This window comes from Pisolithus orientalis (assembly GCF_024613125.1).
Source record: "Pisolithus orientalis strain OTSU chromosome Unknown F5J12scaffold_4, whole genome shotgun sequence".
Lineage (NCBI taxonomy): Eukaryota > Fungi > Basidiomycota > Agaricomycetes > Boletales > Pisolithaceae > Pisolithus > Pisolithus orientalis.
In genome coordinates, this window is record NW_026260785.1 from 426925 (window position 1) to 453388 (window position 26464).

Below are 26464 nucleotides of genomic sequence, written 5' to 3' on the forward strand. Positions count from 1 at the left end.
CAAATACCTCACCATGATATCGGTGAAAGGAAGGATACAGAGTGATACAAGTGTGTGCTAGACTGCTTGTACAGTGGGACGTACGTGATCAACAAAAAGTAATACATGCGCATCACAACATTGATACCTATTTCACCCAGTGGATCCAGAGACGCAGCACAATCCATGTAGCCTGCAGTTCGGTCACATAAACTAAATATTCACCAGATTTAATAAGATTTCGTGCTATCGCCCTCTGCAGTAAGAACTTCCACACCGCTCACGGTTATGCTATGATGGAGAAGAGTAAGCAGCTGCGTATAGAATGGTCGAGCTCACGCACAGGAGGGTTTCCTCGAACTGGGCACTTCTCTTTCCATCGATGGTAGTTGCTGTCCAGGAATCATCCCAATGCTGAACGTCCCAATTACCTCCCAGATTGATCATCTATGGACTGTGAGAGTGTTGTGTTGAAGTCGAACACTATCAGCTTACAGGTTCAATAGTAAAGCACTGACGGTGTCGAGTCGGTGAGGGCTGCCTTCGGAGAAAATTCCAACCATGCTCACCATGCCAGGCTTCATCGACCCAACAGCCTTGTTTTTTGCGTAATGGGGAATATTAGGAGCGGTGTGAAACAGGTTGTTTACACCGTGACCAGTGTAAGTGCGTACTACAGCGCAGCCATTCGCTCGTGCAATAGGTTCACTACCCTAAAGTTAACGAACTACGTCGAATATTTTAAGATGAACTAACATGGCTTTGCCGATGTCACGAAACAGTGCACCGGGCTTGCACATTTTAATTGCTGCATCGAGGCATTCACGAGTGGTGCGAATTAACTTGGCAGAGTCTTCGTCTATATTTCCGACAGGATAAGTTGCGTTGAGGTCACTGTGGAAACCTATAGTGGAGTGGGTAACATAAACCACCTTTCATTATACGTCCTACCGTCGTAATACAGTGAAATGTCTGTAGGAACGGTGTAAGCAACGGTGGGACCAGGTGAGGGTGTGTTAGCCGACCAAGATTGATAATGTCCCCTTCCTTCAATTTCCGCTGGTCTGGGATGCCATGACATATGACTTCATTTACAGACCTTGTATATGCGTGTCATGATGGTATATCGCGTATATGAATACGAGAAACCTCACGTGCACACAGACTTGGGAAATTTGCGGTAATTCAGCGGAGATGGGTATGCATTTCTGTCGATTGTGGCTTGATGAACGATAGAATCCAGTTCATCCGTAGTGATTCCAGGACGTATATGTGACGCAGCAAGATCAAGGACTTCTCTTCCCAGCTAAAGAGGAACGGGAACGGAATGTGTATCACAATCAAAATCAACCGAGCGAGCGTTGCAGTAAATATACATACTCTACATGCTGTTCGCATTTTTTGAATCTCATCCGCATCAAGAACGCGCGGAGGATTCCCCAGCGTGCGCATTTCGGATATGGGGACTCCTGAAACAGATGTCAGCGCGGTTGCCATGCCACAAGTTCGGACCCAACCGTCTTCGCGAAGTGCATAGTCCGGCCTTGGTATATGTGCGGGGACCTCCCGTTTTGGTGAAAGTGGATATACAGGTCTTAGAGTTCCCGAAAAGGGGTAGTTTTGGAAGGGATTGAAGGTACCATCTGATAAGAAAAAAACGCACTTTGAAATCAGCAACGTTCACGCTAGTCACACAGCAAGCTGCGCACCGTTTGGAGCCCGCACAAGATCATGAATAACTTTGTGGTTTTTCTGACCAAACAAAAGTGAGGGTTCCGCGCATGTTGCAGTGACAACGAACGTACCCCTGTGGAAGATGCGGCCAGTCAGCATAACAGCGTTTAAAGAAATTAAATCACCCACAATCCGCCTTGAAACATTCCTGACCACAGAAAAAGGATCCGCGAACTCCAAGCCTTAGATACGCAAAGACGTCAGTCAGAACCAACAAGTATGGGAGATGTACTTGTTGCAAGTTGGGCATTCGAGTCGCGACGGTGGGTTGCCTCGCGGACACTTTGTGCTCTGGCACAAGACAACAGGCGCCGAGCTCATTGAATAGCAATCGTAAAGGACAAAGCAAAAACCAAGCTAATAGTGATGAACTCGGTTGACACCAGCTACTTCCGACTCATCGCAGCGCCTTCCCGATCACGTGAATACACCGTCTCAACGTCTTCTTCTATGTACATGCTGCTGTTGGGCCATACTCAAACAAAAAACCCGTCTGGTCCCGCTTGCAAAGTTGACATGGACGCACTGCCAACCCTCACCGCATCATATCTGATTATGCTCAGAGGCGTGTATAGACCCTGCCTGCCTCACCTTTCAAGCGTGGTGCCCTTCGGTGGCACCCCCTCTGGGTTGCCTGATGCATAATACTGTTCCCATATTCGGAGCCGGTTGCTTATCGTGAAAAGTCTGCTTTTTGCGTGTTGAGTTCTTTGCAAGAGCCGGAAATTACGCAGGGTCGTTCAGGGCCGCTCCTGTTTATGTACTTTCTCAACTGGACGGCGCGACATATGTGCTTAGTCGCAAACTTGCTATGTAGCCATATGTGCAACGCTTACGAACCCGAGACAGCAGGGTCCAGGGTTTCGGACCGTCGCCGCTGGTTGATGGCCAGATGGATGGTCAGAACAATGCTTTTGATAGTCTCTCATTCATGGTATCTGCAACTCTCGACAGCTAGCAGGTACTCTCAGTGCAATTAAACAGGTATTAGAAGAGGAGCCGAGTTGTAGTACGGAGTGAATAGCGTCCATTAGTGATGACCGTGTTCGTCTACTTGGAGGGATAACATTATGCGAAAAGTGCGTAATGGAAGCGGATATGTGACAAGGCTAAAGGGAAAAAGGCGTGCGGACGGCAAGGGTGCGCAGGGCGGTGGGAAGTGAATGATGGGGCGTGTGGGGGTGGTTGCGCTTTTAGGATTAGCGAAGCGTCATAGCTAAGACAGGTCCACAACCCTGGCACTTGGGTAAGGGCAAGAGTGTGCCTCAGCGGCGCCGAGGTTCAAAGTCGACTTTGAACGAGGTGGCACGGTCGCTCGAGGCTTTCCAAAGCTGTTTGAAGTGATTTCGGCCAAAAATCTCCAGCAGGGCGGTCTGGTTGGCGTCAACCCATTGCGCGGATGGTAATCCGCGGGTAGTCGTGTAAACGCCCTGAGGAAGCTGTTCCTCGTATACGAGCGTTACAAGCCCCGTGAGGAGACATTGTATGAGGTTCAGGATGTCGCTTATAGGCGGTACGATGAGACGCTGAGTAGCAAAAATATCGGAGTGAAAGACCATCTGCCACTGAACGCGCCTCTCAGGGGAGAAGAAGGAAGAAGCATGCATAGGGAGCTGGAGTCTCTGCTTGGGGCTAAGAGGAAGGCCGCTCGGAGAGCGCCAGGGGGAGGGCGCCTCTATAGTGAAGAGCATGCGGGGGTCAGCAGGCTCCGTGTCCTGCCAGCCATGCTGTTGGACAAGCTGGTTTTTCAAGGCAAGCAGCCACTTGTGAGCGCGGGCATAGGTAGTACCTAATGCGTCCGCAGTGGTGAGAGGGATGCCCGTGCGACGTGCCCAGCTGTCCATGTTACGGACATCGCTGGAAAAATGGACTTGGGCAGTGGAAGAAGGAGGTGTCTGCATGACGGACGGGGATGATTTTCTGGGTGGAAGTTGAGAGGAAAGGAAAGGAAACGGAGACATTTATAGGGAGAGCATACCGGACACTGTAGGTAGGTGATGTGTGTAAGGATCAAGGGCAGCGGGAGGTGACGTCGAGGAGGGAGGGGAGAATGGGCACGTCTGTCTCGACCTTTTCAAGGACGGGCGCTGGCGGGCGTGGGTCCCGCCACTATAATTGGCCCTGGCAATCGCGACCGATTGGTGCGACATAAAAATGGCGTTTTTCTGCCCGCTGCACGTTAAACGTGTTTCGATGACAAGCCTTCTTTCTCACTCTCTGCTTCCCACGTTTTGATCCATTATCCTGTGCATTTCGGGAATCAGTTTTCATGCCAGATTATTACGCATTGTCCCCATGTGTCCTTGGTTGCTATTATGATAGTCGAACCAGTTCGTCGTCTTCCGAGAAACCAGCGCTCGGACCTAGCAGGTCCTTTAACCGTTTATCCTTGCTGTCATTGTCAAGTACTTGGCTGGAGCGCGCCAATCCGTCCACAATAGCTTCCGAAGAATGACCGCAAATGTCTTCCTTGGCAACGGTAACAACTTGAGCCCCATCCGTCTTTGCAACGACATGCAGAACCGACAAGAAGCCCCATTTCCGCTCCCAGTCCCGCCGGGCAGGCTTCTTCTGGTCCCAACCCATCGCCATTGTCTCGCTAACAGAGCCATCCCGGACATTCCTGTCTCTTAACATACCATCCCAACATTGGTTTTATGATATGACAATATTGTACGTGACGGACGTAGCGAAGTCAAGTCTTTGGCGCTAGCACGGACAGTCCGTAAAGCCGCCCACGCGCTGTCACGTGACATGATCTACGCCAATTGTCCGAGGAGTCACCGGTTCTCAAACCGATAAGTACTCGCATGGCCGCAACAACAGAAGCCACCACAAAAGATGTTTTTGACATCTGGACTATGTATCAGTCCATTCTGAAAGATGAAGAGGTATGTCGTGATCTCCACACCAGGTTCGTGCATAAGAAGATTCCCGACGTCATAGATATCCACGCCTCTGGCAGCGATTCTCGCCTTGACAGAACTAGTCCAGAGATCTGACGGTATCCTTCGCAACATAACAGCATTTTCTTGAAAAGTAACACTCATTGTTAGCGGGGACGATGTTCGAGCTCGTCAAGGCCCTAAATGACGGCGCCAAAGTTCTAAATGAGCGGACCCCAAATCCTATTAGCCTCAATGCTGGCTGCGAACTATTCATCGCTTTTGTTACTCTTTTCCCCCACGATTCTGACGTGAGCCTCATTGTCCTCAACACCATAGGACCACTCTTTTCTTATTCTATCCCGAGAGTTTCTCCGATCTCAAGAAGGAGCTTGTCAGGCAAGGACAAAAGTATGCCAACGAGGCCCTGACATACCGCCAAAAGATCGCTCGGCTTGCTCTTGAATTCATCAAAGATGACTCAGTCGTGAGAACTCCACGTTCATCATCCGTTATTCCAGACCTCACGCTATCGGAGCAAGATACTCACTCACTCATATTCAAGAGTGGTGATGAAAACTCTCTTGTGTGCTCACGAGAGAAAGCGTATATCTGTCTATGTCACCGAGGCGAGACCTCGTGGTCTTGGGTTGGAAATATGTCTTGTCATTCATGGAACACGCTCATTCATATATATATATATATTTGCCAGCCTGCGAACGTACGAAGAACTCACAGCGGCCGGTATTCCATGCACCGTTGTTCTCGATTCCGCCGTTGCGTACGCGATGAACAAGGTCGACTTCGTTCTCGTTGGCTCGGAGGCCGTAGTGGAGAGCGGGGGCTTGATAAATGCAGTGGGTAGCAATCAAATAGCCATTATCGCCAAAGCTGCAAATGTCCCATTCTATGCCCTGGCTGAAAGGTATGAATGACATGACTGTGGGGGATGCCTGTGCTGACGTGGATTATCTCCTATCTTCAGCTACAAATTTCATCGACTATTTCCGCTATCGCAGTACGATCTTCCCACTCATAAACCCTACATCCTGTCGTTCCCCTTGATGGCAGCTCCAACCCCGTGTCGTAAACATCCCGTCCCACCCAAAGACCAACCGATTACAGCGGAGGAACGAAATGCTTCGACATTGACGTCAAGCCAAACTAGGTACATGACACAAGAGCAGATCGCTCGTAACCCGGATGTGGATTACACAAGGTCATGACATAACTTATAATCACTGACTTTCTTTCCTCATGACCTTCGCAGGCCCGATCTCATAACATTGGTGTTTTCGGATGTTGGTAGTCTGACTCCTGAAGGAGTAAGCCAGTACCTTGTGGGGATGTTTGCGGGCTGAATTTGACTGGGTTTGTCCACGTTAATAGTATACTGGGCACGCGATAGAGTTTGAGATAACTCCCTAATGAACCTATCAAGGATTTTTTTTCAATCGTCGACGTTTTTCAGCACGGCTAACATGTGTATGTGCCATGTATGACACGAAAGAATGTCCCAACATGTTGGCTCATTAAACTGATGCCGTGTCGATAAAGATGATTTTTCCCTGGATAAGTGAGACTTTCATGATTAACTACAAAGCGACGGCGACACTGTGGGTTGCTGCGTTCGAATTACACTGACTACCACAGAAGATTCAACGAGTTCAACCTATGTTGCTGTGGGGATGCATTACACCCTCGGAGGCGAGAGTGCTCTGATAGTTAATTAGGCTCCGACAACGCGGTGAGTGGCACACTACCAATATGAGTGTTAACACCGAGGAAAGGCATGCGGTAGCGGCCTGACATTCGGTATACCGTCCCGGAGAGAGATAAGTACACACTTCGAAGCCGTCGATGCCAGCTCTATGGACTTCCATTTCGACACTTTTATCTGCCCTCCCCTGATTCTGCCATGGAGTCCAGCCAGGCGTGAGCCGGAGGTTTTACATTTAGCTCTTTTTGGTTTAAGCTTTTGGCGGATACGCTCTCCATGAGAGAGATAAGTACGGGGCTATTTCATCTCGCATTGTCGAATAGCAGCGCACGATATGATATCGTGTGCCACGATTCAACTTTAACACCAAAATAGCTATGCCCTTGCAGTATCCGGTGGTTTCCTCGTGCACCTCGATGCCATCGCGCAGATAGCTGTTCGGGGATATTCTAACCTGCCGAGTCGATGATAAGTGCTGGGTGAAGATATGACATAGCTTTCTCGAATTTTCGCAGTCTCTTATCCTGCAGTTTAAAACACGAGCCGAAACCGAGTTTCAAGCTATCTTTCCCCCTCCATCGTGCTCTCTATGTGTCACTGGCGAAGGTCAGGCTCACAGGCACACGACCCATCCTACAGGGCCGCTCACCTTGTCTCTTCCTCTGACAGAGTTCAGAATACCTACAAAGTCTGCGGACACGCCTACGACCTGGTCAGTTCACGTCCATCCGACAAAGCTAAGAGATCTCTGACCATACGTGATGTAGCCTGACGAGATGGTTGGTGAATGAACTTGCGGTCTGGCCGTGCCTCACACGACCACAGATCCAATGCGACAACCGATATTGCAAGTTCAGCTCTACACACCCAAGCACTTGCGTTCCGCCAGGCTGTATGAACTCCTGCTGGCAATAGTAAATACGTCGCCTTTTGCACCGACAGAGTTAACTGACTCCTGACATTCTGTAGCCGCCAATTTCCGCAGCAATATAGTGAGTGTAGCCGACGGCTACTATCTTGAGACTGTTTTCAGCAGGCGTTGACGGAACCCGATATCTAGACCCAAGGATCGACGCCATCTGTCCCCGATGTATACAGGCGGGAAGGATACCATAAACTCGAGTCCATTGCCGTGGCAGGGATCACTTGCTCCTGTAGACCCAAAAGATAATTAAGAATTCAATGGCGCTAAGACAGAGACCGAGGACTCTGGTGGGGAATTGGGATCAGAGGCGGGATGCTGCGTGTAGTCATCAGAGGATGGATACTATGACGTGGCATGAGCTTCGAGCATATCTGCAGCCCGTCGACAGACCAGAAAGGGATTATTTCATAAAGATGAATACCATTGGAATGGAGAGGGAAATCCAGAAGGATGCGGAGACGGCATTGCCGTGTGTGAGTGACACTTCAGCACACGCCGTGTAACATCAATTAGAAAATCAATAAGTGAGCCTAATTCTTCCTTTTAATATCGTCGTCGGAGCCTCGCCAGGCCTCGCCCCCGACATGATATTGGGCCGTGAGATGGTGGCCGTCTGTCGAGGCCAAAGTGGATGTGATCTCGAGATATGCGGCATATTCCCCTAACCGGGGCTATGGCGCAGAAGTTGGTTTCTGCGATATCGCTGAGTATTGGCGAAAATGACTCACGCGGCAGAGGGACTGTTGTTGTAATTCGCATAGGGATAGAAGTGTGCCACTGGGATCTATCAGATAGGTCAATATCAACTCGCCGACCTACTCATTTTTTACCATTACGTAAACATTGCTGTCGTATTGTCGTTGTGGTGCGGTGTATGGAGGGCGAGGGGGTAAACGGGGGTGTGAATATCGTATGCTGTTGACAGGATAATCATTGATACGAGGGGCATACTACTAGTATTATTAAGACTGCGTCGATGCAGATGTCCAAATCGCGAGTCGTCGATCCGTACATGAGGCGCACGTGACCTGGGGATGACCTCTGCAGGGTCTCACCCACTCGCTACCGTATGACCACATCAACTCAAGATACCGGCGTTTCTACCCAATGGACATTCCCTGTCGACGCTCTGCAGCATATGCCGAGTGTAGAGACGTCAAACTATACAATTGGGAAAGAACTGTATGACCGTGCCAGGGGTGTCGAGTTCTTGTTTCGCCTTGGCTCTTCCCTCGGATTGTCAGGACTTTTCTTTCTCAGTATTGTGATATTGACTAGACCTGTTCACGCATTCCCATTATTTTCTGCAGACCTTCATCAGCAATGTTCACTGCCGCAACCTGGTTCCATCGCTTCTTCATGAGGTTCTCCATGGAGGATTATCACAGACAAGTACTGTCTCGGTGTTTCTATCCCACTCACACATACCCGAACATTAGTTAGGATATTGCTGCTGCCTGCATATTTCTCGCCACAAAGACGGAGGAGTGTGGCAGAAAGCTACGTGATGTTGCACGGGTATTTCAGTCCAAAATCACCGGTGTCGATGTGGCGCATATCCCCAATGAGAGCTTGGCGAGTATCCTTTGCTGTGTGAATGATGTTTCCGATTCTTATAATCTCTGCAGGAGGTCGAGAACCAGCAGACTGCTATCTTGCTTGCTGAGGAAATTTTACTTGAGGCATTATGCTTCGACTTCGTAACGATCAGCCCGCATTTTATTCTGGTGGAACTCTTTGATGCTGGGCAAACCAACACAAAAGTTCAGGATTATGCATGGAGTATTGCTCATGATTCGTAAGTCGCTGACTAGTGTCAGCAAGGCCCCTTACAATTTTCCTTGAGACAGGTATCGGACCCCGCTATGTATACTGTTTGGCCCTCGTATTATTGCAGCGGCGTGCATCATATTGGCACAGCGTGCAGCGGATGGACTGCACTCACCCTCCTTGGATGCTCGCATATCCCTCTCCCCACCTTCCGCATCTCTCCCAACTCCACCCTCCCACAAACCGGCTTCTCCAGACGTATCAAGGTTTGCAGTCGAGTATTTTGGTTTCGACGAGACGGATCTACGGCATGTCACCGGTTAGGCTGCAGCTCCTTTTTTTTCTCGATCAGGTTAGCCCAACGCCCTCTAGATGCTCTCACCATACTGCTTGACTTCTACGCTGCACAAGACTTACACAGCAATCCCTACATATCGCTGCTAGCGTCGGTCAGTCGACGTTTTTGAATGATAACCATTCAGCTCAGTAGGAATTCTCTCTAGATACAACCTCCGACGCATGGCCGGCAATTAAAACTTTATGAACCTTTTGCGCAGCTTTTGCCTCCAGTCCCTCCGGTCACGAATGATGGTCAGACACCAGAATCTTCTCAATATGCAACCTCAGCACCATTAACCCCGTCCCACTCGAGTTCAACGACGAAACCAGCACCGGATTCTCCGGGATCTCATCCGAGAATTCCCTCTCGAAGAGGCCTCAGTTGAAGGCACTCTACGGTGAAATCGGCCTCGCGAAATGCTTCCGGTCGACAGTACACCACTCGGAGACGCTGGTCCGGCCTGTGTGTGGGTCTGGCCTTGGGGGTTGAGCAAAGATCGCATTTTGAGTATAACTATCCAACTTGAGCTCTCTATGTAGTGACTCGAAGGCTGAAGCGTAGGGGTCGTTATTCGGCAATCGGCCCAGTCGCTATTGGTACACAAGCACGGCCATCGCTTTGGATACGTTGAAAAACAAATCCGTGACTGTTGCGCTTAAGCATTGAATAGGAAGCTTGAATTCAGCACGAATTTCTGGAGGTATCCAACCACCCTCGTAGCCCATAGCCGACGCCACCCAGAAGAGTAAGAGTTCCAATATTGTTGGGTCGCAGCTATCATATCTGTAAAGAGGGGAGACAAAGACATCGGTCCAGTCTAATGCGCCGCATGAGAAATGACACTTCAGAGATGCTGCGTGCTCACTCGGTGAAAATACGCCAAACACCCAATGTTTGTATGTGGTGACCACAAACCACCGACAGTCGCTGGAAAAACACGAATCCCACACCTCCAATACAAGTCAGTGCATTGCCTGGCGCTACGATCCAACACAAACCTTGCTCCACAACCATTCTCGCTCTTGAAAGGGATAACGCTTGAGCTCGCTTGAGCAAGCCTGAGCCCTTCGTTGTTGTGGAAACTGGATGAAGCCCGGTCAGAAGCTGCAGTTGAAGTTGTGTGACCAAGTTTACCCACCCGTTGGGGACGAACAAAACCTTGCAACTCCTCCTCCGAAAGCACCCACGGAGCAAAAGAAAACAGAGATAATGTGTCATTCACGCATTTGCTCCTGCTACTATCAGTCATGGAGATTTCCGACCACGACAATTTCCTGAAAGATGACTGTGCGGAGCTCTCGTCGCAAAACGAGAATCGGAAGGATCTAGATTCAGGATAAAGCAAATGCATCGTCCGCAGGACGCTTTCTAGCGGGAAATTGTCTATCCATGTCGATACCCTTGTTACTGCAATCAGGTAGCTGAATGCATCCGAAAGATTGGCAAATACCGTTCCATGTCGTTGGCTCTGCCCAGTGGTAAGGAAGGTATGGAGAAGCAAGGCTTGCATGAAACGGTAAACCGTTCCCCTGTCCTTTCATCTTCGTCGTGGACACCCAATGGCGTCGAAGGTGTGTAGGCTTCGGTCCCTGTTTGCAGTCAGGAGGATGTTTCTGGATCAACACAGGACTTACATCCAAATACCATGTCACCGAGGAGTTCCACATCGATGGGGTGGACAGCTTCGAGTCTGCGATAGCGTCGCGGACGAACGCCCAGACTATCGGGGAGAAACTCTGTCCTACTGGCGACAGGTGGGCCGTGGTGCATGTCCGGAAGTCGTGCTTCGTGCAAGTAGTAACGCAGATTATCCGTAGCTCTCATGTCGGAAGGGGCAGCGGGTCAGATGTCCAGGTAAAGCGACGCAGGTCAAATAGTACAGCGACATGATCAAAGCGATGTTGTACGCTTTATACTCAGCGCGGTCCAACAACGGGCGACCAAAGAAAAACAAGGCAGTCCATAACAGGAACATTGCATCAAGTATACGTGCCAATCATAGATACATATCAGTGCAAGGTAATTTACTTTTGTTTATACCCAAGCTATTAGTATTCCCATCCATCCCAAATCCCAAAAGCCATTATACGCCAGTACAACTATTATAAGATGTAGTTAGGTTACTCGAAGTCCCAGTCGGCAAGCCAGTGCCAACGCTTTTGAAGTTTGAACTGTCTCACGACCGCGCAGCCGCTGCTCCAGCTCTCTCGATGACTATACAATCACAACAGTTCGTAGGGCTGATCCGAATGGGATTTTTTACAGGCAATGCCATCAGCCTGATACACGATTGTGACTTGCACGATCCTACTATTGCAGATTGAGCAAGGCAGGACGTTCGGAACGAGCTCCACCTTACCAGAATGCAAGTGTCTTCTACTGAACAGACAGTTGGGTCGTAAACAATCGTGTACTTCCGAGTGCATGCCGATGAAGTGACCACACACAGTGTGGTATCGACCATCGATGACCTAGAGGCGCGCACACCACGCACGGTGAGCTCGACCCAAAACGCGTCACGAGAATAATGGACCAACGTTGTGACACATTTTTTAGGCTGACGCGGTATCTGCTAGCCTCTGAGGGTATGGCGGATTTTGTTTCGGGTCTATAATGCTGCATGACTGGACCACTGGCTCTTAAGTGTGTTCGGCGGATATCACAAACGTGCAAGCGTGGATATCGCATTTCCTATGTCACTCTATTCAGGGACTGGGGGAAGCGAAGGTCCCGCATCTGCTTCCGGATCTCAATATTTTACTGAATAATTTTTCAGTCACTCAACGCCTCTTTCATTCAACGGGTAATCCTGGCGTCGACCAATCTTCACACATCGAACATGCCGTCTAAATGGCCGCTGAAAGAATCCCACCAACTACCCCTTTAATGGAATGCGATTCACCATGAGGTTGCGCCACACGCAAAATTTAAATGTTTAGCATCCCCGGGTGCCATGATAGAGGGTGAAAATTATCTAACTGTAGCATCGTGGCGGGCACGTTGTCTCGGCGGTGTACGCCATGCATCAGGATTTACCAAAAGATAGGATCTGATGTTCAATCAATTGTAAAGAGTGCGTGAAGGCCTAGAAGCGTCAGACCATGGAATTGCCGTTGAGCACACTACACCTGCCATCTTTCTGACGCGACGCATTCAGTACACACCCGTTCACAGATCGTGAATCCCAGGAAACACTGCATCCAAATGAATGATTTAGAGTTGTGTAGCAACTCAAGAAAGGTCCCTCTGTCACGTTCCCGCTCCACTACAGGTAAACAGGGTTTGTTCATGCCCGCCGGCGAATCGTACTGACCAGCTGCACCTTCTTTCTGACCTTCAGGAAGGTGTGCCATGCGTGAGTTCTGTGGCCTGCTCGAAGCTGGGATACATACCTCGTCTGCAAAGCGCCTCCTCCACCTCTCACTGCGGAGACGGCTCCTCTTAATGCCTCTCTTTTCGTGGCGGAGGGCCGACTTCCATTCTCTAAAGACTGAGTTCTTCTGAAGGCGTCTAGAGAGCTTCAGAAATGCGGACCGCAAATCCGAGTTGACCGGTATCCTCCTGCCTGTAAATGCATTTTAAGTTGTGACCCATGTTCCGCCCGACGAGACTGACCAGCATAAGCATCGGCTGGTGGTGGAAGGTCTAAAAGTGCACTCCTCTGGGCCCAGGCTTCGGCGGGAGTCCAGGTGCTTTGACTTTGACTGCCCTGCTTTCCGCAACGCCTGCACTGCGAACCTGATTGGATCGGTAGACATGAACCTGCCCCCAAATTGTGCAGTATATGGGGATTGACTGAGGATTCCACCTGAACTACTCCAGTGCGAAGAAGAGAGCAGGACATTTCTGAGGAGCGTAGAAGTAAATTGACGTGCCAAAGACATCGATCCTCTAGGCAAGTGTACCGTGCAACAATACAAATATGGCAGGCGCGAACGGAAGCGCTGCGCTGTCGGACTTCGGATGGTCCGTTTGCTTCACTCTGCCACGCAAAATGTCTGCGGCATCGGTGTTGGCTGAGGAGTTTGAGGTTGAAATGTGTTTCACACCGAGATCCAAGGCAGCTCACGACATGTTCAGGTGCTTGAATCAATATACCCGACAGAATTATCGGGTTCGTCTTTGGCACCAAGATATCTCAACCCTTAACTGAGGGCTTATGCAAAGTCATATCGGACAGGGAGATCGAGATAGATGTTGAGCCAGATTACCCTGTTGAAGGCATGGAGTCTTGTGAGCACAGTTTCCTTCCCGTTCATAAAGCGTTTCTCGACCGCCGAAGTTAGTCAGGCTTAAGTTGTCAGTCAAATACTCCGATGACTACCCCGAAGCGCTGCCCACCCTCGCCCTGGAAGCGGTGGAGGGGGACATCAACGAATCAGAGAAGGAGGCTCTCCTACAAGGCATGACGACAATTGTGAGTGACTCTAGTCTGGGACACGCACTATGGGCATCGATAGCAAGTACAGGGCGAAGAAAGCTTGGGCATGGCAATGACTTTTACTCTCGTTTCTTACCTTAAGGAACATCTATCCACCCTGGCTGAAGCAAGAATAAGTCTTCGTATAGCTGAAGAACGTGAAAAGGAACGCTTGGCACTTGAGGTGCGTCAGAGACGCAGCATGACACTGCCATTTTAGTTTAGCAATCGGCAAGGCTGAGGAAGCACGAACACGAGGGACTCTCGTCACCGTCGAGTCCTTCAAAACGTGGAAGATGAAATTCGATAAAGATGTGGCAATGAAAAAGGCGAAAGATGAAGAAGAGAAGTTGCGGGCTCTTACGCCGAAGGAAAGAGAAGAATACAAAAGAATAGGGACCAGACTCACTGGTTTGCCGCTGCCTTTGCTCATCTTAGCAAACTGCTCATCACTATTCATTACAGGACGGCAGCTATTTGAACGTAATCGGAATCTTGCGCATGAGGACGACAGCCTCATGGAAGAGGGCACAGTTAGTGTCGATGTCAGCCAATACGATCGGACGAAGATCGATGAGGAAGAAGATCATATCCACTTCAGTGACAGCGAGTAGACTGGCTCCACCCCAAAAATCAGTAAACCCGACTCTAATATATCTCTAATGACGTAGTACAACTAAGTGTCATAGACCTGCCAAGATGCCTGCTTGGCCTTCTGTGCCCCGGATGATTTGCTCTTTATCATGAAGTACCCTGCAGCCCAAATTTTCTCTACCGACCTCAGTGAGATAACCGTCAACTTCTCGGATATCTAGGTGTTGCGGTGTCTCTCTCTGCAGAACCTCCGCTGTGGCGTGGAACCATTCCAGAACAGGTCGTCTGATCCACCTTCTAACTTGACCCCAGTCGTCGTCCGGCTCGAACCACCCAAGGTGTCCCCCATGAGAGGTCAATGCCATAATTATCCACTCATTTCCCTTGGCATCCATGGGTACCTCTTGTACGACTGGATCGTCTGCTGCGTTAATAGAAAGCAAGGGGATCCGCACGTCGTCAAGCACTTTATGACTAGATGCATATTCATAATAGTCGGCACCGGATGCGAACGGCCACGGTGGCGAGGAGCCACCGCCTACTTTAGTGAACGTGTTGTCAAATTCCCCGATAGTTGGCTTGTTCAGAGCAACTGCGGTCATTGCCGCCTTTGATACATCGTGTTCAGGAGTTTGCGAGAGCGAGTTGAGGTGGCTCTTGAGCAGATTAACCAAATTCTGACCCATTCCCTTAGAGTATATATTACCAATGTAGGTGGAGTCGAGCCTAGAAAGAATGTAAGCAGGTAAAGATACGAGAAGTTGGGAGATAAATAACCATTTATTATTTGCGGCTAAGTTCCAGGGCTGGACAACATCCAATTAGGAATGCAGAGGAGATGGACGTGGCTGCAGACTCACACATCCCAGAACGCAGGCTGATCTCAGTCGACAATGCTGACCTTCTTCGGCAACGTATCTTGTCAGGACATTCGCCCCCAGGGAGAAACCGATCCCGAGTAAAGGCGCGTCCGGAAAAAGAGTGGATATGTAGAATATTGCCTGTCTGAAGTCATCCGTGTGGCCCGCTGAGTAGAATTGAGGGCTAGTGATAGGGACGCCTGCACCTGCACGCGCAAACTGTCAGTACGTTTTACATACGTAAGCCGAAACGGAACTCACAACCGCGGAAATTAACGACTACCGCACGGTATCCAAGGCCCCCTTCCGAAGGTGGTAGACAAACAGGGGAAAGGATGGCCCTCACGTAGGATTCGTATGAACCTTGAGTGTGTGTGGATCAGCATGTAACGGAGACCCTGTTGCACTAACGCACCACCAGTGAGGCCGTGCAACACGACGACGATGGGGGCATCGGGTCGTAAGTTGGTATCATCTACAGGAGTGAAGTCCAATCCCCTGAGAACAGATGCTTAATGATATGGGCCAAAGATCATGAGTACAATGACTGACAAAGTTCCACCGTCCTTCAAACGTAACATGGTCCTGAAGGGATGGTTCAGAAACCCTCTTAAGGGAAGACCGATTGAAAACAACCTTTTGTAAACGATCTTGTCTCTCTGAGAGAAATCTCCCAGCACGCAATACAGGGTTTGCAAGTGACCACTGCGCTGTGCTTAGCTCACTTCGGGTTACAAGATGCGTTTTTGCTCACTTGGGAAGCCACCAAGCTGGGTGGAACGGGGCATGTAAGCTAGGGCACTTCTCCTCTACAAGCTCCCGAAGAGAGACACGCCTCGTGCTATGATCCTGGATAGTCACGACAGCCGACGTCGGAGGATGACGGACTTCTGTTTTCCGTTCTGAAGTCCAAGGGAAAAGGAAATTCATCGTTCGAGTGAGGCGACTTGGTTGCCGCAGTGATATGTGGGAGGGACGGGTAACAAGGACCAGTGATGACTTGGGTGTTCTTCAAGACGTATGCCTTCCTCGACCCTGTCTGAGAAAAGCCACTAAGCACCGATCGCTGGTTGTGGGGGGTTTGGGTATAACGATGAATGGCCTGAGGGCTGCTTATTAAAGGGTTGCCAGTCGAAGAATTAAACTCATCACTGGTCTCACTGTGATGCGGTCAACACGGCGCGCACAAGAGTGGTGTTGGATCAATCCCGCATCCTGACGACGAAAGGGATTGATCATTGATGGCTCTGAAACTCTCCGATAGATTATGTACGACCGTCCACGAACCCACTAGTGCCGTAAGGCTGTACAAGACTACAACAGGGAATATCAAGCTATCCTGTCTGAGCTGATGTGCGGACTGTGCACTCAATCGACTCCGAACGTGTCGGGTCCACTCCTTGACATCAGGTTGATAACCAAGAAAACTTGCCTGCATTGCATTGCATGATGATTTCCGGGCTATTAGGAGGTTCCAGCAACATGATACTCCGTAGTGTGGTCTGCGTATCCCAATGTCAGCCTACTCATGGATCATGTCTCGTCCGGGTTGCCGCTGATTGTGGGGGATTTGATGTTTGCTGTGCTTCCGGAAACAACGGCGGACGGTGTGAACACCCGATGCTGCAGTTTGGTTGTTCCTTACCTACAGCTATCCAACAGTCAGAAGGCTGTGAAGGCACCCTGGCTTACCTGCCAGAGCCCAGCTAATCAATGTACGTACTGCGCAAGGTATTGAGGAAGAGACCGTCGGTCCTGCCACCTTCAGTTGGTCTTACAGAGGGAAAGTTTTGAAGTTCCAATTCAACGGAGCCACCCCAAAGTCTATCTCAGTCAACGTTCGCAGTTGGTTGCACATTCCACGTTCACAGATATTTCTTATGTTGAGGAATCTCGGACTGCGTACGTCACGTGTCAGCTATGCGCGTTCCAACTTTGTTTTCCTCCTCGATCGTGACAACCCCCGCACCAGAGTCTGCCGCTTCGTGCAGACCTTACATGGGCACAGAATATCCCCTGGTTTTTCAATCTGTACATTGCGAGACTAATGGATCCTTCGACTTCGTCCACGGACTGTTCGCTGGCGGACAAAGCCAGCGAAACTTCAGACACCGATGAGGTGAACTCTTCGACAGCAAGAGTCTACTTCGGCCCTATACTCTCTCCAGAGAAGAAGCTCATTGCACAGAGTACTGCTCAACAGAGAGCATACAAGTTTGACGCGTTTGTCGCCCCGTTGCGTCGTTCGCCGAGGCTCTCCCGCGCCGCGTCGCCCCGCTTGCAATCGCCAGATGCAAATGCGGGAGATGACATCGAGAATAACCCAAGTGGCCATCATGAGGACCCGTTCTTTCAAGATGGTGAGCGATGCGATTCCAAACCTTCCCTTCCCTTTCCTCTTGACAACTTTCTTTGGTCTTAGAGCCCTCCTCTGTGCTCGCCGGCAGGATAATGCGTGCATTTGACAATCCTTCACCCCCTCCTCAGCGACGCATGCATACTGATGTCGAGTACACACCAGGGAAAGGCAGACAATTTCCTTTACTCGACGCGTCCGCACCTCCGAGTCCATTCCGTGCTGTCAACCTACTAGAGAGATTGAATCAGCTAGCGGAGCCCATGATGCTTCCGTCACCCTTCCGACCTTCTCCGTTGGTTCTTGAAAGCAAGACAATACCAGCCCCTGGTGTCTCCGCTGCTCTGCAACCGGACCTAACTTCATTTAAATCTTGTTCCGAATCTACTCTACAGAATATTGTGTTAGGTGTGTATGTTCCGTCTGTCCCAATTGCAACAGCCCAACCGCCATTCTCGGTTTTCTGTTTATCTCACCTGAACTTACGTCTTGGTCAGAATGTGCTGATGGCGTAACTAAGCCACACTCAGCAAGCACTATAGATATACGAACTGCGCAAGCTGAATGTAGCACACAGGGTTCTTCACTGACACGGTCTTCGGCACAAGAAGTATCATATATCACAGAAGAGTTTCCTGGGGTATCTGGACAGCAGAAGGACTCTGAGGGTGGTACGGTTAGAGCTTGCGCTTCACAGTCTTCGAATTTCGGACCGCCATCATTACCGGTTGCAGGTGATGCTGGAATAATGGAAGCCTTGGACTCATTGCGTGAAGGCTTTGCCGACGAGGACGAAGTAGTTGCAACAAACGCCAGGAGCAGGGGCAAGCGGAAGCTCGTCGTGGCCAGGAACCATGACAAGTTGTGCCAAGATAGATTAGGATCCTTGTCTCCCCAGTCCGAGGGTCTACTAACACAACTTCTACCATCCTCCCGGGAACGACAGGTCCCACCGGTACCCGAGCAGGACCAGGAACCAATATCTTCTAACCCATCCACGCTCCAGCCAACCCTCACTACATCTCCTGTTGCTGCGCGGTCGACTGTTGCTCACGACACTTCTCTCAAGGCTAGACACTTTCATGATAGTGTCCACCGGACTCCTGCAAGGAGGGTGCCCATACACGATGCGCTTGTCGATGCCACTCCTTCCTTACAGAAGACAGCTCGCCGTGCTCTGCTGGAGAGTCAATCGCGACACTTCTCCAATACAAGTGGCCTAGTCTTCTCACGTCCCGATAACCTGTCACACAGTCCCGCAAAACGAGTGCTTGTCGCAGGGTGTCCAGAGTCTCCAAGTCGCCCGACCACTAGGATAACTCTGCCCCCTATGCCCACAATTCTACGGACGCGTAGTGCATCTGTGGAGCCACAACCGTCCATTCATTCGTCTGTTCGAAGCCGCTCTGTTGAACCTTCCCCAGCGCCAACGAGAACTCGTAAAGAACCGACGTTTCCGCACCTTACAACACCAAGAGCTACCCCCACATTACCCTTCCCCCTTGTACCGGTGGAGAAGGCGGAAGCTGGTTCGACGTATTCCATTCCAGAGGAGAATGAGACAGAGGAAACCACCGTGCCAGACGCCACTAGGAGGATGCTCCCTGTCAGTCCTGATAAGTCTCTCCTCAGACAATGTTCTGTGGGCAGCCGTATTCCCAGGATGAATGCCAAACCTTACGCTCGACCGCAGACGAGTGCTAACCGCCCAAACACTATTTCTATCTCTAAACTAGAACTAAATTCTGTGAGTATTCCCAAACATAACCCTACTCCGAGTTACTAAGCTTGTTTACCCAGAAGCCGATTCCTCCCACGCGCCCCTGCGGTGAAGGTGGACACGGCAGTGCTCATGACCCAACCGATCAGAACGTCAATAGGCTCTCCTCGTCCGTTAGCTCAGCAGCCAAAACTTTAAAGAGAAAGCGTGTTCTGGAAGCGGGGGCATCCGAACCTAGCTTCCGTTCAGCTAGTGCTCGTCAGGTAACGCCCGGGACATTCGGTGGCAAGCATGCTGTGAAGCCTCCAAATTCATTCCCGGAGCTTAGTGCACAGGCACCAAGTCCCCAGAAACCTAACACACCGATCTTGTTTCGCAAAGTTGTCGATGGTATGCTCGCAGCACACTACCCACCTACGAAAGCGAGCGTTGAAAGCGGAGAGAAAACGTTACCTGATTCGAACGCTCCTCGGTTGCCTTCAGAAGCGCAGCAATCGCGGCCTCCTCTTTCCATCACAGCATTGACAAACCCAGGAGATCGCGATCCAAAGTCTCTGTTGCCTCAGGCTTCTGCCGTTGCTCTCAAGGAAAATGACCTCGACTCGCAACCAAGCAAGAGGAAGTCAGACTTGAAGAGATCATCTCGCACACGCCAAGCTACTTCGAACGATGATGGCGTATTCAGCAACACCTCCCGGTCTAGTCAGGCTGGTCGCCGACCGCCAATCCGAGGAGAAGAAAGTGGCTTTATGGGTATGAGTGCGACAGCATTGAGAACACTCACGTCGTCGAATACAGTGAAGAATCAGCAAACTGTAGCCATTTTTGCAACGGAAGTGATCAGGAAGGATGGCCTTCGTCCAGAGAGTCCAGCGGTCAAGATACGGACCATTCTCCAGAAAGAAAAAGAGGAACAAGACCGGCAGAGAAAGGAACGAGCTCAGAGGAGGGCGCGAAGGAGTGAAGAAGGTAACGACATGGAGGGACTGAGTGAACACACCACCCACACCCTCGACGGTCACGGGCACGACGAAAATGTGGACTTGACGCCTACCAGGCGCTTTAGAGCTCCAGGAGATGAGGAAGATTATGGGACGCCCGAGAGATTGTCACCTATCAAGAGACCACAGTTTGGGGAGGGAGATAAGGGCGAGCAGGCAAGGCCGACGAAACAAGTCAAGTGGTGTCGCGGACTGGCCACGACAGTATATATTGAGGACGTTCACCCAATGCCACGGTTTCAGCAGCATGACCCCCACGCAAAGGGTTGTTTAGCACCATCTTCTAAGGTATGTATTTTTTTTTCTCTGAAGGACTCTGCTGGTCTCAATCAATCGCAGAACCTTCGCCTAGATACACTGGGGAACATCATGGACATTGATAGCCGTCCGCCTCTCCAACTCGTTCAAGACCATGTTGTTATCAAAAAGTTTATGTACGACAACGATGTCGAAGCGGAACCTGTCCCCATGAGGACGACTAGATCGAAGAACAAGAAACCGAAGGGCTGATTTACCTCACATTTGTTCTGCATGTTGTTATTGTTGCATTGCTGTATCTTTATTACCCTCAAATCTCTCCTTGATGGCATTACTGTTGTTAATATAGACACGGTTTATCTTGGAGAGCCGCCTCGATAGGGCTTTGCCCGTTCAAGCTTGGGACCGGTAAGTAATAGTAGCAGAGGCCTGGTTAACGGGGAGAACAAATAGTTCTGCGATGTTCACGTGCGGTGGACGTGATGCTGCCCAGACGATTTCTTCAGCGATATCCTCAGCAACCACTGGTATCCGTATTAGCTACCAGCAACCTTCACGTAGGAGTCACCTACAAGGTTGTAGACCATCATACACCTTATCTGCTGCTGTTTTGTCGCCCCTGTATCTGATGATGGAGAATTCTGTCTCGACCATACCTATCGAGCGATAAAGTCAGTCCAGACGACCATCGGCCATTCACAAGTGGTTGCAGCATACCTGGCTGAATCTCCGTTACCCTGATAGGGGTATCGACAACTTCTCTCATCAACGCTGCTGTGAACGCGTGCAACGCGTACTTTGTTGCGCAGTAAATGCTACCACCAGCATAGGGTTCCTTCCCTGCAATCGAACCGATATTGATTATGTGACCGGTGCCCCTTTCTCTGAAATCTGGAGGGAAATGAGCGAATGCAAGCTTTCTAAGCGCTATAGACGGTGACCTTTGACGAAAAGCTGGGTCAAAGCAATCAGGCCAAATACGTTGGTGGCGAACATTCCCTCCATGTTCTCCAGTGAGATATCTCCTACACGGTCGACGCCTACGACGTATCCTGCGTTGTTTACTGTGCAAAGGGGGTATCCGAAATGGAGACATTACGAAATTTATGCTTATGATGTTGTTAAGGCTCACCGAGGATGTCAATGCGCCGGAGCTCTGCAGGGATTTTGTCGGGAAAGGAAGCAACTTGGTTCTTGTCGGAGACATCGAAGGGGATGGCAACAAATTTGCCGCCGCACTGAGCACCTGCTTCCCTGTGTGCAGCGACACACCTCTCAACTACCTTCTGCAGAGCATCCGCCCGCCGAGCAGTAACGATCACATTCGAACCCCCCTAAGTAACTATCCATCAGTACCAGACAACCGTGACTCTTGGGGTCATTCCCGGGCGCACTTTTGCAAATAGCACTGCTGTTGCCTTTCGACGTTGACTTATCAGCTAGGACGGTCTGGCACTTCTAATTAACAGATCTCACCGCACCGATACCGGAGCTTGCCCCAGTGACCAAGACGGTTTTCCCGAGAAGACGAGAAGAGTTGAATACAGACATGAAGTTGCGGCGAGGGACGCAAGATTGGCTGAAAGGACGAAGCGGTGAGAGATGATGGGATTGATAACGGACCGACCTCAGTATATGTATAGACATGCCGGCCGTCATCATCATCATCGTGTCAATGAGAACATCCGGAACCTTTTCACACAGAAAGGCCTCAGGTACCGCTGTGAGGGCTGCTGCTTGATTTGAAGCAGTCTTGAAGATGTGCGAGAACGCGCCAGGCGACCGATGGGATAACTTGATGGTTTGGCTCAAGAAACAGGGCGCGGAGACGACAGACCTCGCTGTCGAGTGCAGAAAGACACAGTGTTGAGTACTTTCACAATCAATATCTTGCTGCCCACCGACTCGTCAACATGTACAGCATCTGGATACGGCTTATTTGCTCGAAGATCCTATCCTGTACGTGATCGTCAGGAAACCTATGTTGCAGGTTGGCTCAGGCGACGTCATCCAGCCTGGCAGCCTCCTTTTCTCTATCCCAGCCAAGGCCATGATCAATGTAACGACCCTCAGGCCACACTACCCACCAAAGGCCGTTCAGGCGCTCACTGGCATCCAACTCGTTTCTATGCATCTATTCTTATGGCGTCCTAAGGGAGATAACGAAGACAGCGAGGACCCGTTGTTTGGGCCGTACATTTCAACCCTTCCCAGAGAGTTTGGTAGTCACCCTCTGACGTGGATGGTCCAGTCCAAACACCAGGGCACCGCTTGCCAAGACGACCATCTACTACGCTGGCTTCCACCGAGTGTTTCATCCACATTGGACTGTCTTCATCATCGATTTACGACCGACTGGTCCAAAGTACATTCTGTTATGGTACAGTAGTTGACATAAGCTAGCCCTACTTTTTGTACTGATCTTGCCAGATACAACCTCTCATGTCTACAAAATTAAGGGGGCCACCGGCTGGTGTCGATGACGTTAGGGCTGTCATGGATTTTCTATGGGCGTGGCTAAATGGTAGGACTCCATTGCATGTCCTCCTCAGGTACAGTAGTGGATCTTCCTAACAGTCAACACCCGATGCATATATTATCGCCTCAATTCTTCGAAATCGAACCCTGACAACTTCACACTGTGTCCAATCCTCGATTTCGCCAACCACAGCTCTTGTACGTCGAACATGCGCCCTGGTCCAACAAATGCGGATATCTGGAATTCTGCTCCGGTCCCCTCCATAGGCGAAGGGCTTCGCTTTTTTGCATGTGATCACGCAAAAATCCAGGATGACGATGAAATCATGTTAACCTATGGTTGTCATTCTAACAAGACGCTTTTCGCGGAGTATGGCTTTGTGAATGGCCCTCGTGACGTTGCAACACCAGCCTGCGGTGAAGTAGACGTACAGGATGTCGTGGAAGAAAGCATTTACAGGGATCAAAGTCGGAGTCGTGCTATCAAGGACCTGCTTGTCAGTGAAGGGCACTGGGGGTAGGACCTGGCCGAAGTTCCTGGCATTAACTGACCCTACTATTATTATCAGTGACTGTGTTCTTTTCTCAACACCAGATTCCGCCCAGGTATCCTGGCCGTTGATCGCAGCATTGCGTTTGCACCATTTGATGGGCACAGCAATCGAGATCGACAGTGACATAGAGCTGTGGCGAGACGTCATCGCAGGCAGGCGAGAGCTTGTATCGGATGATAACGAGCAATCATGCAGGGACTCCATCCTCCACATATGCGACGAAGTTATTGGCAGAGCACAGCGGGTGCTCGAGATGAATATCGGGCAATCACTCGAGCGGCAGTACATACGGTCTTTGTGGGCAGAAGAGCTGTTCGTGGCTCGAGCTGTCAAAGAAAGCGTTTACAGGGGTGATGCATTTTGACGTTTTCATCTCCAGCCTTTGTGTGACATTCCTGTCAGTGCCGTTGTTAGCGCTTGCAAGGTAGAACATCGCGAAACGATTGTTTGCCTCACCACGATGCGGGAGCTTCTGTGTGGAAGCTATTGGCAGTCAAGGAGATCTATTGCATCCATGTTAGTGCAATGGATGAGCTCATACCTTTGACCGAATCTGTGTTATTAGTTTATTGCACGTTGATTGCACCGCAGAGTACAGGAAATGAGGGGCACAGCCACTGCAGCTGTATACCGTGACTGCGTACCGAGTGACTTAAATTCATACGTCCAGCGGCGTAAGACTTGCACTCCCTCACCTTACCAACCTCCAGGTTGGTTCTCTTTCTCCAGGATGGCGGTTCGAACCGTTGCTCGGGACAAGAGCTCAGCGGGCCTTCATGATTACCAGTATGTCTACAAAATTTTACTTGGTAATCAGTAGTCTGATGGACATTTCCAACTAGTTCTACTCCGTACGTTATACCATAAGCTGCTGTATCAGGATGGAAGCACTCATATTTTCGCAGAAGCTGTTGTCGTCATTGCAATGGTTGCATTAACTTTCGGTGTCGTGAGTTTGCGAGTCTGTCGAGGGACTGGCGTCTAGATGACTTTGCAGGTGCATGCCTACCTTGGGGATACTTTGGACACAGCCAGTTATAAGGTGCGTACTTCCCAACATCGCAGATACGTTCGGATGGCTAGAATTTTTATAGACCTTGCCCTGTTATCTGGCACTGTTCATTCTCGCCGAGTATGTAACGCTTCTTCGCTCATGTTGCCTCCCGTTCACTCTTTGCAGGTTATTTGAGCTCGCCCTGGCCTATGACGCACTGAGATTAAGAAATGTCATCCAACTACTCGGCATCGTCGGTGGGCTTTTCCTTGGTTTCAAGACTTCGGACTAGCGGCTTATCTCAGGTTGCAGTATTCCACGGTGCTCTCCTAGTCTTCTCTGCATTACAGGTGCACGAGACAAAGATTGCTATAGTGCCCTGTTATATATCGCAATGCGAAAATAACCCCAATTTCTTATGGGACAAGGTGATGCCATATCTAGTAGTTGCACCCTGCGTAATTGGCGCTTCGTGGATCCTGATAATGTATTGGATCAAAGCACTCTACGAGGAATTTGGGCAAGACTCTACTCCTTGTAAGTCATACTTATTCTAACGACCTCATTTCAGATGGGTGATATTCCACGTCGTGGGTGCGAACCCGAAGCTAAAGTGTTGGTTTTTTTTGCACATTTTTGTCGTCCCTTTTAATCGAGACCAATCCGACAGCAATGTACCAATTCTATCAAATTTTTATCTGCCTTCTGAAGTTCGACTTCTTCTGCTTTGTCGGAGTGACTATGCAGGCAAGCATTACCCTACTGTCCTGATGCCAGTTGTTGAAGCCTCATTAGCTTCTGATCGTCGTTCTAACCGCTAACTCCGCTGAGTTTGGCGTCACGATAGCTGCGATCCCAGTTGTCGTAATTCTCCTTGCCGGATGCGCATACGCCGTTCAGCGTGAGATCAAATGGTACGTGTCTCCAACATGACCGGTACAAGCTAAACTAACCGGATCTCGAGGTTGATGTCGGCCTCGCTTGTTTTGATGGTGGCTGCAATGACTTACTGTAAGCCGTTTTCCCCCTGCTTCCATAGCGACCAAGTCACCTACGATCGATCCGTTCTCTTATTATAGTCGGCAAGTGCCACGTCTCTTCCTCGCCCTCTCCCATGCTAAGACCGAACTTGCAGTGTACAAACTCGTCCGCTTCTACGAGCCTTCGTCTGACCAGCAATACCTTTCCACACGCGCGACGTTGACTGTGTTCAGTATGTCCGCGGATCAAATTATTGCGTGGGAAGGCTGACACAGGATTTAGCGATTTTCGCATTCCTGCTACTTCTGGCCAGCTTCGCCGTCGGCATTAAATGCTTTTATGATTTTGACAAGGGATTGCACGATTCTAAGACCCAAGGTTAGTCTCGCCGTGTTGAGTTGCGGTTTTTCGAGGAGCTTCACTGTTGTCGTTTCTATTCAGATCTCAGTATCAGTGCCGATCAGCGATACGGGTCTCCTCCGAAAGCCCAAGAGCGGCATTCATCTTACTCTACTGGCGGCGTTGCACTTCAGCCGCAGATCTCCATCGAATGATCAAGCCCTCTGCTGTGATGGCGGTTTGGAGTTACGCACTATTCTCAAGTATGTGGTGGGGAACTGATACCTTCGAGCGGACGACTCCTTTCCTGTATAATGCACTGCCACGGAAGTTTATTTAATCTCTCAGATCACTGGAAGTATTTGGAATCTTTTACTTCGACGCCACTTATAGTATGCCGATTGTATACATCGGGTTTACACTTGCATATGAGCCCTTCGTATAATCATCTTGTACTGTTGGCGCCGAGTACTGAACTCGTACCAAGGCGTAGAGCCAAGAAATTCAGACCTAGTCACTTGTCACGGTAACTGTGACGAGTGACATGGGACGCGTC

The 26464-nt window shown here is 50.0% G+C and overlaps 14 protein-coding genes across 14 annotated transcripts; 7 read left to right on the plus strand and 7 right to left on the minus strand.

The window, feature by feature from the left end:
* Positions 1-209: 209 nt before the first annotated feature.
* F5J12DRAFT_714834 (methionine aminopeptidase) lies at positions 210-2034 on the minus strand (the record flags this gene model as incomplete). Its single annotated transcript, XM_051740910.1, has 12 exons — positions 210-270; positions 323-426; positions 475-492; positions 549-687; positions 736-883; positions 931-951; positions 1005-1078; positions 1134-1285; positions 1360-1448; positions 1497-1622; positions 1843-1895; positions 1946-2034. 12 exons carry the CDS (start codon positions 2032-2034, stop codon positions 210-212), a joined length of 1074 nt encoding a protein of 357 aa, XP_051603415.1.
* Positions 2035-2835: 801 nt separating this feature from the next.
* On the minus strand, positions 2836-3849 carry F5J12DRAFT_376812 (uncharacterized protein). Its single transcript, XM_051739108.1, has 2 exons — positions 3692-3849; positions 2836-3633 (listed from the first exon to the last, which is right to left on the minus strand). The coding sequence occupies exon 2, from the start codon at positions 3612-3614 to the stop codon at positions 2979-2981; it is 636 nt and encodes a 211-aa protein (XP_051603416.1). The 5' UTR covers positions 3615-3633; positions 3692-3849; the 3' UTR covers positions 2836-2978.
* Positions 3850-4429: 580 nt separating this feature from the next.
* F5J12DRAFT_376793 (nagb/rpia/CoA transferase-like protein) lies at positions 4430-5997 on the plus strand. The gene is made up of 7 exons (XM_051739107.1): positions 4430-4604; positions 4660-4717; positions 4770-4909; positions 4966-5085; positions 5141-5523; positions 5584-5817; positions 5869-5997. The coding sequence occupies exons 1-7, from the start codon at positions 4524-4526 to the stop codon at positions 5957-5959; spliced, it is 1107 nt and encodes a 368-aa protein (XP_051603417.1). The 5' UTR covers positions 4430-4523; the 3' UTR covers positions 5960-5997.
* A 1146-nt stretch (positions 5998-7143) lies between these two features.
* On the plus strand, positions 7144-7434 carry F5J12DRAFT_715059 (uncharacterized protein; the record flags this gene model as incomplete). The annotated part of the gene is made up of 3 exons (XM_051740924.1): positions 7144-7232; positions 7288-7310; positions 7379-7434. Coding segments are annotated over 3 exons (168 nt in total), but the record flags the coding sequence as incomplete, so codon positions are not given.
* Positions 7435-8243: 809 nt separating this feature from the next.
* F5J12DRAFT_376912 (cyclin-like protein) lies at positions 8244-9968 on the plus strand. The gene is made up of 7 exons (XM_051739109.1): positions 8244-8482; positions 8554-8635; positions 8687-8818; positions 8872-9041; positions 9094-9332; positions 9386-9462; positions 9517-9968. The coding sequence occupies exons 1-7, from the start codon at positions 8313-8315 to the stop codon at positions 9736-9738; spliced, it is 1092 nt and encodes a 363-aa protein (XP_051603419.1). The 5' UTR covers positions 8244-8312; the 3' UTR covers positions 9739-9968.
* Positions 9944-11177, minus strand: F5J12DRAFT_888908 (uncharacterized protein; the record flags this gene model as incomplete). Its single annotated transcript, XM_051747293.1, has 6 exons — positions 9944-10170; positions 10219-10303; positions 10352-10435; positions 10492-10753; positions 10804-10942; positions 10988-11177. The coding sequence occupies 6 exons, from the start codon at positions 11175-11177 to the stop codon at positions 9944-9946; spliced, it is 987 nt and encodes a 328-aa protein (XP_051603420.1).
* A 144-nt stretch (positions 11178-11321) lies between these two features.
* Positions 11322-12399, minus strand: F5J12DRAFT_805005 (uncharacterized protein). The gene is made up of 4 exons (XM_051744520.1): positions 12130-12399; positions 11891-12080; positions 11713-11824; positions 11322-11663 (listed from the first exon to the last, which is right to left on the minus strand). Exons 2-4 carry the CDS (start codon positions 11900-11902, stop codon positions 11530-11532), a joined length of 258 nt encoding a protein of 85 aa, XP_051603421.1. The 5' UTR covers positions 11903-12080; positions 12130-12399; the 3' UTR covers positions 11322-11529.
* Positions 12400-13290, minus strand: F5J12DRAFT_736739 (uncharacterized protein). Its single transcript, XM_051742002.1, has 3 exons — positions 12969-13290; positions 12746-12918; positions 12400-12687 (listed from the first exon to the last, which is right to left on the minus strand). The coding sequence occupies exons 1-3, from the start codon at positions 13195-13197 to the stop codon at positions 12640-12642; spliced, it is 450 nt and encodes a 149-aa protein (XP_051603422.1). The 5' UTR covers positions 13198-13290; the 3' UTR covers positions 12400-12639.
* Positions 13291-13347: 57 nt separating this feature from the next.
* On the plus strand, positions 13348-14387 carry F5J12DRAFT_715226 (RWD-domain-containing protein; the record flags this gene model as incomplete). Its single annotated transcript, XM_051740938.1, has 7 exons — positions 13348-13383; positions 13434-13467; positions 13521-13586; positions 13640-13770; positions 13823-13957; positions 14010-14184; positions 14239-14387. The coding sequence occupies 7 exons, from the start codon at positions 13348-13350 to the stop codon at positions 14385-14387; spliced, it is 726 nt and encodes a 241-aa protein (XP_051603423.1).
* On the minus strand, positions 14375-16471 carry F5J12DRAFT_377038 (AB-hydrolase YheT). Its single transcript, XM_051739110.1, has 8 exons — positions 15982-16471; positions 15864-15932; positions 15780-15812; positions 15643-15725; positions 15489-15590; positions 15228-15433; positions 15145-15173; positions 14375-15093 (listed from the first exon to the last, which is right to left on the minus strand). Exons 1-8 carry the CDS (start codon positions 16155-16157, stop codon positions 14457-14459), a joined length of 1335 nt encoding a protein of 444 aa, XP_051603424.1. The 5' UTR covers positions 16158-16471; the 3' UTR covers positions 14375-14456.
* An 803-nt stretch (positions 16472-17274) lies between these two features.
* Positions 17275-20814, plus strand: F5J12DRAFT_715131 (uncharacterized protein; the record flags this gene model as incomplete). Its single annotated transcript, XM_051740931.1, has 6 exons — positions 17275-17587; positions 17650-18041; positions 18104-18755; positions 18807-19330; positions 19387-20592; positions 20644-20814. 6 exons carry the CDS (start codon positions 17275-17277, stop codon positions 20812-20814), a joined length of 3258 nt encoding a protein of 1085 aa, XP_051603425.1.
* A 141-nt stretch (positions 20815-20955) lies between these two features.
* Positions 20956-22113, minus strand: F5J12DRAFT_714548 (NAD-P-binding protein; the record flags this gene model as incomplete). The annotated part of the gene is made up of 7 exons (XM_051740897.1): positions 20956-21086; positions 21135-21218; positions 21280-21453; positions 21504-21626; positions 21695-21896; positions 21957-21980; positions 22039-22113. The coding sequence occupies 7 exons, from the start codon at positions 22111-22113 to the stop codon at positions 20956-20958; spliced, it is 813 nt and encodes a 270-aa protein (XP_051603426.1).
* On the plus strand, positions 22069-24211 carry F5J12DRAFT_377223 (uncharacterized protein). The gene is made up of 6 exons (XM_051739111.1): positions 22069-22427; positions 22484-22521; positions 22577-22942; positions 22993-23086; positions 23140-23557; positions 23610-24211. The coding sequence occupies exons 1-6, from the start codon at positions 22322-22324 to the stop codon at positions 23956-23958; spliced, it is 1371 nt and encodes a 456-aa protein (XP_051603427.1). The 5' UTR covers positions 22069-22321; the 3' UTR covers positions 23959-24211.
* On the plus strand, positions 24174-26433 carry F5J12DRAFT_805064 (uncharacterized protein). Its single transcript, XM_051744521.1, is given in 14 exon segments — positions 24174-24380; positions 24437-24445; positions 24500-24636; positions 24689-24726; positions 24775-24845; positions 24901-25108; positions 25160-25203; positions 25259-25335; positions 25384-25502; positions 25553-25598; positions 25610-25612; positions 25723-25801; positions 25852-25947; positions 26011-26433. 12 exon segments carry the CDS (start codon positions 24580-24582, stop codon positions 26121-26123), a joined length of 951 nt encoding a protein of 316 aa, XP_051603428.1. The 5' UTR covers positions 24174-24380; positions 24437-24445; positions 24500-24579; the 3' UTR covers positions 26124-26433.
* Positions 26434-26464: the final 31 nt, after the last annotated feature.

Excerpts from the sequence above, each read along its gene's own strand:
- F5J12DRAFT_376793 (XM_051739107.1), top strand. The coding sequence starts at position 4,524 with ATGGCCGCAACAACAGAAGCCACCACAAAAGATGTTTTTGACATCTGG. Across the intron at positions 4,605-4,659 it reads CCATTCTGAAAGATGAAGAG|ATATCCACGCCTCTGGCAGC; the intron begins GTATGTCGTGAT and ends CCGACGTCATAG. Across the intron at positions 5,524-5,583 it reads TTCTATGCCCTGGCTGAAAG|CTACAAATTTCATCGACTAT; the intron begins GTATGAATGACA and ends TCCTATCTTCAG.
- F5J12DRAFT_376912 (XM_051739109.1), top strand. The coding sequence starts at position 8,313 with ATGACCACATCAACTCAAGATACCGGCGTTTCTACCCAATGGACATTC. Across the intron at positions 9,042-9,093 it reads TGGAGTATTGCTCATGATTC|GTATCGGACCCCGCTATGTA; the intron begins GTAAGTCGCTGA and ends TCCTTGAGACAG. Across the intron at positions 9,333-9,385 it reads GGATCTACGGCATGTCACCG|ATGCTCTCACCATACTGCTT; the intron begins GTTAGGCTGCAG and ends AACGCCCTCTAG.
- F5J12DRAFT_377038 (XM_051739110.1), bottom strand. The coding sequence starts at position 16,157 with ATGAATTTCCTTTTCCCTTGGACTTCAGAACGGAAAACAGAAGTCCGT. Across the intron at positions 15,933-15,981 it reads CCAGCTTGGTGGCTTCCCAA|TGGTCACTTGCAAACCCTGT; the intron begins GTGAGCAAAAAC and ends AGCACAGCGCAG. Across the intron at positions 15,094-15,144 it reads TTAGCCGCAAATAATAAATG|GCTCGACTCCACCTACATTG; the intron begins GTTATTTATCTC and ends CATTCTTTCTAG.
- F5J12DRAFT_376812 (XM_051739108.1), bottom strand. The coding sequence starts at position 3,614 with ATGCAGACACCTCCTTCTTCCACTGCCCAAGTCCATTTTTCCAGCGAT.
- F5J12DRAFT_736739 (XM_051742002.1), bottom strand. The coding sequence starts at position 13,197 with ATGTCCTGCTCTCTTCTTCGCACTGGAGTAGTTCAGGTGGAATCCTCA. Across the intron at positions 12,919-12,968 it reads ACCAGCCGATGCTTATGCTG|GCAGGAGGATACCGGTCAAC; the intron begins GTCAGTCTCGTC and ends ATGCATTTACAG. Across the intron at positions 12,688-12,745 it reads GGAGGCGCTTTGCAGACGAG|GTCAGAAAGAAGGTGCAGCT; the intron begins GTATGTATCCCA and ends ACCTTCCTGAAG.
- F5J12DRAFT_805064 (XM_051744521.1), top strand. The coding sequence starts at position 24,580 with ATGACTTTGCAGGTGCATGCCTACCTTGGGGATACTTTGGACACAGCC. Across the intron at positions 24,727-24,774 it reads GCACTGTTCATTCTCGCCGA|GTTATTTGAGCTCGCCCTGG; the intron begins GTATGTAACGCT and ends CACTCTTTGCAG. Across the intron at positions 25,109-25,159 it reads GCACTCTACGAGGAATTTGG|ATGGGTGATATTCCACGTCG; the intron begins GCAAGACTCTAC and ends ACCTCATTTCAG.
- F5J12DRAFT_805005 (XM_051744520.1), bottom strand. Across the intron at positions 11,664-11,712 it reads TAGAAGACACTTGCATTCTG|TAGGATCGTGCAAGTCACAA; the intron begins GTAAGGTGGAGC and ends AATCTGCAATAG.
- F5J12DRAFT_377223 (XM_051739111.1), top strand. The coding sequence starts at position 22,322 with ATGTGCGAGAACGCGCCAGGCGACCGATGGGATAACTTGATGGTTTGG. Across the intron at positions 22,943-22,992 it reads CCAAAGTACATTCTGTTATG|ATACAACCTCTCATGTCTAC; the intron begins GTACAGTAGTTG and ends TGATCTTGCCAG. Across the intron at positions 23,558-23,609 it reads GTCAGTGAAGGGCACTGGGG|TGACTGTGTTCTTTTCTCAA; the intron begins GTAGGACCTGGC and ends TATTATTATCAG.